The sequence below is a fragment of the Lolium rigidum genome, chromosome 3 (genome assembly GCF_022539505.1).
Source record: "Lolium rigidum isolate FL_2022 chromosome 3, APGP_CSIRO_Lrig_0.1, whole genome shotgun sequence".
Lineage (NCBI taxonomy): Eukaryota > Viridiplantae > Streptophyta > Magnoliopsida > Poales > Poaceae > Lolium > Lolium rigidum.
The window spans coordinates 365,556,033-365,562,032 of record NC_061510.1 but is presented as its reverse complement, the minus strand read 5'-3'; the positions used below and the strand labels follow the sequence as shown (position 1 = coordinate 365,562,032).

At 48.6% G+C, this 6,000-nt stretch overlaps 1 protein-coding gene across 1 annotated transcript; it reads left to right on the top strand.

Moving 5' to 3' along the window:
• Window positions 1–650: 650 nt before the first annotated feature.
• Window positions 651–4,143, top strand: LOC124704225 (pentatricopeptide repeat-containing protein At4g31850, chloroplastic-like). The gene has a single exon (XM_047236468.1). It carries the CDS (start codon window positions 666–668, stop codon window positions 3,930–3,932), a length of 3,267 nt encoding a protein of 1,088 aa, XP_047092424.1. The 5' UTR covers window positions 651–665; the 3' UTR covers window positions 3,933–4,143.
• Window positions 4,144–6,000: the final 1,857 nt, after the last annotated feature.

Here is a 6,000-nt window from a genome sequence, read left to right as displayed (position 1 = left end):
TGTTGACCGGCCTAGTTAGGTTTAGTTTTTTTTTGCAATATTTTATATTTATGTCAACCATGGTTCAAATTATGTATTAGTTTGTGGAAAACCATGTTCCAAACTATATCTCCATGTAAACCACGTTCCCAATAATGTATTAGTTTGTGGAATAAAATGTTTCTTATTCAACTTTCTATGCATTTATTTATAATTTTAATTCAATACATCTATCGGCCGTCGTTTTGGGGACGCCGGGCTCCCCAATAGAGAATGTTGTGCCAGCGCCACCAAACAGTGTGCCGGCGCTTATTTGGGGCTGTTGGTGAAGATGCTCTAAACAAATTTAAGATATTTTTTTATGGATAGATAGAGGGAGTAGTTGCTTAACCAAGAGCGAATAGTTGGCACTTGGCACTACCAGTACCAGGGAGGATACGGTTCTCGAGGAGGAAAAATAACCTCGTTGTGTGGCTTCCCGTTCCCTGTGCGGTGAGGTTTCTCCTTCGTTATCTCCCCAGCCACCGTCTCCGGCCTCCCCATCCTCCATTTCCACCACCAGGCACCACCACCAGCTGCAGGTAATTTCACGGGGCTCAAGAACCGCGCTTCAATGTCCCAATGGATTCATTGCTCAACTCCTCACACTCTGCTTCTCAATTTTCAGGTGGGCGCGGGCGGCCACCATGGAGCTATGCTGCTCGGGAGTCGTCAGCAGCGGCGGCGGCGCCGGTGCCGGGACACCCCGGTCCCAGAAGCCCAGGAGCTCTCCTGGGTTCGTGGTTGCCCCGCCCAAGAGGCGGCCAAGCAGCCGCGCCGGCAGCCGCCAGCTCGCGCCGCCGCCCTGCGACGAACGGGCGGTGGGCCGTCCCGGCGCGGAGGACGTCGTCCACATGCTCCGGTCGGCCGCCGACCCGGCGGAGGCGCTCGAGCTGTTCAGGTCCGTGGCGCGGCAGCCCAGGGTCGTCCACACCACAGCGTCGTGCAACTACATGCTCGAGCTGATGCGCGTCCACGGCCGGGTCGGGGACGTGGCCCAGGTGTTCGACCTAATGCAGCGGCAGATCGTCAAGGCCAATGTGGGCACCTTCACCACCATCTTCGGCACGCTCGGCGTCGAGGGGGGCCTCCGGAGCGCGCCGGTGGCCCTGCCGGTGATGAAAGAGGCCGGGATCGTGCTGAACGCCTACACCTACAATGGCCTCATCTATTTCCTGGTCAAGTGCGGGTGCGAGAGGGAGGCGATGGAGGTGTACGGGGCGATGGCGGCAGACGGCGTCGTGCCGACTGTCAGGACGTACTCCGTGCTGATGCTGGCGTTCGGGAAGAGGAGGGACGTCGACACGGTTGTTGGGTTGCTGGGCGACATGGAGGCTCGTGGAGTGAAGCCAAATGTGTACAGCTACACCATCTGTATCCGGGTTCTTGGACAAGCTGGAAGGTTTGAGGAGGCCCATAAGATTTTTCGGAAGATGGAGGAAGAGGGGTGCAAGCCAGATGTCATCACCAATACTGTGCTGATACAGATTCTCTGCGATGCCGGCCGACTTACTGATGCCAATGATGTGTTTTGGAAGATGAAAGCGAGCGATCAGAAACCTGATCGAGTGACCTATATTACTCTCTTGGACAAGTGTGGTGACAATGGTGACTCGCGGTCAGTAAGTGAAATATGGAACGCAATGAAAGCTGATGGCTACAATGACAATGTTGTTGCTTATACTGCGGCTGTGGATGCATTGTGCCAGGTTGGGAGGGTCGATGAAGCTTCAGATGTTTTCGATGAGATGAAACAAAAGGGTATAGTACCTCAGCAGTACTCATACAACTCCTTGATATCTGGGTTTCTGAAAGCCGACAGGTTTAAACATGCTCTGGAGCTGTTCAACCATATGAATGTTCACGGCCCTACTCCAAATGGCTATACATATGTTCTTTTCATAAATTACCATGGGAAATCTGGCGAATCTCTGAAAGCAGTTAAGAGGTATGAGCTTATGAAGAGCAAAGGGATTGTTCCTGATGTTGTTGCTGGTAATGCCGTTTTGTATAGTCTTGCTAAATCTGGTAGGCTTGGAATGGCAAAAAGGGTCTTCGATGAATTAAAAGCTATGGGGATTAGTCCAGACATCATCACCTACACTATGATGATCAAGTGTTGCAGCAAGGCATCCAATGCTGATGAGGCTATGAAGATCTTCTCTGAAATGATTGAGAACAGATGTGTTCCTGATGTTATTGCAATGAATTCGTTGATTGATATGCTCTACAAGGCAGGCAGGGGAAATGAAGCCTGGAGAGTCTTCTATGAATTGAAAGGAATGGATCTTGATCCCACCGACTATACTTACAACACACTTTTGGCAGGATTAGGAAGGGAAGGTAAAGTCAAGGAGGTAATGCATCTGCTTGAAGAAATGAAATCTAAAAGCTTTCCACCTAATTTAATAACGTACAACACAGTTCTTGATTGTCTATGCAAAAATGGGGAGGTGAACTATGCACTGGACATGCTATACAGTATGTCAATGAAAGGTTGCATGCCCGACCTTTCATCTTACAACACTGCTATGTATGGCCTTATTAAAGAGGACAGATTGAATGAGGCATTCAGGATGTTCTGTCAGATGAAAAAGGTCCTTGCTCCGGATTATGCAACAATGTGTACTATCATCCCGAGTTTTGTAAGAGATGGACTGATGAAGGAAGCTCTGCATATTGTTAAAGAGTATATTCTTCAACCTGGTGCTAAAGTGGATAGATCTTCGCTCAGTGCACTGATGGAAGCGATACTGAATAGGGCTGGCACAGAAAAGTCAATTGATTTTGCCGAAAACATAGCATCAAGTGGTATTCACCTGGATGATTTCTTTCTGTGCCCAATAATTAGGCATCTCTGCAAGCATAAGGAGGCTCTGGCGGCACTTGAACTCGTCAAGAAGTTTGAGAATCTTGCTGTGTCGCTAAAAACCGGGTCATATAATGCTCTTATTTGTGGCCTTGTGGATGAAGACCTGATTGAGATCGCTGAAGGTTTGTTTGCTGAGATGAAGAGTCTCGGATGTGACCCTGATGAGTTTACTTACAATTTGATTCTCGATGCCATGTCGAAGTCAATGCGGATTGAGGACATGTTGAAAGTCCAAGAAGAGATGCATAACAAGGGATACAAATCAACTTATGTGACCTATAACACGATCATTTCTGGTCTTGTAAAGTCAAACATGCTGGATGAGGCTATAAACTTATACTACCAGCTAATGAGCGAAGGTTTCTCTCCCACACCATGTACATACGGTCCTCTTCTTGATGGGCTGTTAAAAGATGGAAACATAGAATATGCAGAAGATCTTTTTGAGGAGATGCTGGAGTGTGGATGCAAACCTAACTGCGCCATCTACAATATTCTGCTAAATGGTTACCGAATAGCAGGTGACACAGAAAAAGTCTGTGAGCTCTTTGAGAATATGGTCGAGCAGGGAATAAGCCCGGATATAAAAACATACACAGTTCTCATCGACACCCTCTGCGCGGCTGGGCGGTTGAATGATGGTTTATCTTACTTTGAACAGCTGACAGATATGGGAATTGAGCCTGATCTCATCACCTATAACCTGTTGATTCACGGTCTTGGTAAATCCGGAAGGTTAGAGGAAGCCATCTCCCTCTACGACGACATGGAGAAGAACGGAATCACCCCGAACCTGTACACGTACAACTCACTGATTCTCTACCTGGGACAAGCAGGGAAGGCTGCTGAAGCCGGCAAAATGTACGAAGAACTGCTGGCGAGAGGCTGGAAACCCAATGTTTTCACATACAATGCCCTGATAGGGGGATACAGTGTTTCTGGCAGCCCTGATAATGCATTTGCTGCCTATGGTCGGATGATTGTTGGAGGGTGCCGGCCTAACTCGAGCACCTACATGCAGCTTCCGAACCAAATGTTGTAACTTGTAACTAACAAGTAACAAGCTAGTTGTTGGACGAGCTGTTTTCTGTATAGTTTTTTTCTAAATGGAGAAATGATCAACTGTAGATAGTAACCAGCAGTGACATGTATCTGAGGGTACACTCCTAGATGTATTATTCTGCACTGATGTTCCATTTTTGCTGGCAAAAAGTTCCACGACACGCGGTTTAGTGGTTTGTCTTTGCCATTTCTGCTTTCTGTTCGGGCTTTTTGGCCTGCTATTTGGCTCATTTGACGTCTGCTTACTGGCGTACTAATGGTGTTTTCCTTGATCTCCAACATGGCTTCTTGATGTATATTTTTTCTGAACTTTGTTCTAGCTGTCAGTTGAGTTACGCTGTGCCTTGGTTTGCTTCTACGTTGTATGTTGATATCGTCTAGGATTTCGGCCTCTTCAGAGTTAATTTGTTTACGCGTAAATGCGTAATGTCTCCGTGCTGTTGAATTATCTCGTCTGTTCAGATGGAGCTTGTCTGTTGTTGCGCACTTGGACTGTATTCATGGGCGGTTTGCTGCTACACAATACTACACTACTAGGGGCGGTGAGAGCATCTCCAGCCGCGGCCCCTAAAGGGTGCTGGATTTATTGTTTGAGGGACGTGTTTTCTTCGTGTCACGTACGTCCCCCAAATGTGTCCCTAAAACTTTAAAATAGTGTATTTTTATTTTAATAGATAGAAGAAAACCCTGTACTAATATTGCCTGTACTAATATTGCTGTACTAATATTTAAAATGGTGCAACATAAATAAATTACATATAAAAACTTCGAAAAAACATAAACAAATTACATATAATTTTTTTAAACTACTTCTTCTTTGATGGCCCCGCCTCGTCGTCCTCATCACGGTGGCGCTTCCTGCTCGTCACCTCTTCCGAATAGGCGGTGTCGTTCGACGCGTCGGAGGAACTTGTGTCCTCCTCGTCGTCGACGGTGCTCGTCGGCTGCGCCTTCGCCTTGGCCTTCGCTTTCGCCTCCGCCTCCGCCTTCGCCCGGGCCGCCGCTGCCGTCATCGCCTCCTCGGCCTCTTCCTCCTCCTCCTCCTCCACGGCCTCCCATTCCTCCGCGCTATCAAGCAGCGGCGGGGAATCATCGCCGCTGCTAGGCGTCGCAACTCTATCCCACCAATGGCGCCATTCCGGAGGCTTACCCTCGATGTCGGTGTCTAATGGAAGCTGGGAGAGGTCGCTCATTGTGAGAGGTTTCGATGAATGGCGGCCGGTTGTAGATCAGAAAGCGCATACATAAGGGTTTTATTGAGCGTGGATGAACGGCGACGCAGATGTTGAAGAGAGCGGCGATTGCTCTTCCGCAGAGTTCGCGCTCCATTCCGGCGGTTTGTGCGTCGATCGACGCGGTTGCCAATGCGACGGTTCCCTTTCCCAGCAACTTCACTGTAGCTACATAGGCGGCGGTTGAGCGTCCGACCCGCTGACGCGTCGGGCCCATGTCTCCTCGCCTCGCTTCTCATTGTGTCCGGCGTGCCCGGAGCGTCCCCTGTGTAGCGGGGACGGGCTCGGGGCGCCGGACACCGTATTAGGCCACGTCGGACAAAAAGGGCCTTTGGAGCGTGCGACTGGGAATGATTTTTTGTCCGACGCCCCCAAATCTCTTTGGGGGCCGCTTTGGGGGACGCGGCTGGAGATGCTCTGAGAGGGGCTAGGAGTAGCAGGCAGCGACGAATTTGTGACCATACGGAGTGCAGATGGGCGGCAGCCGAAAGGGGCGATCCAAAAGCGTTGTACATTCGAAAACTATTTTTTAACCGGCAATGGTACGTGCCGGAGTACCCTCCACCACAGATTATGTTTTAAGATTGGTGACACTACTTATCCCCTTTTTGATAAAACTGAAACATCAGTAAATAATTTTTCACAAGTTTCAGACATGTTTCACAAATTTCAGATATTTCCCAAATTTTTAGAAACTATATCAGCACATGGGTGACATCAGCATTACATCACCACTCGGTAAAATTGTTGCGTTCGTTGTACATCTTTGTGTGCTCTAAACTAAATCAACCTACATACTTGAATCTTAAACTAGGC

What these genes read in the sequence shown, in the direction of transcription:
- LOC124704225 (XM_047236468.1), top strand. Translation starts at nt 666, where the DNA reads ATGGAGCTATGCTGCTCGGGAGTCGTCAGCAGCGGCGGCGGCGCCGGT.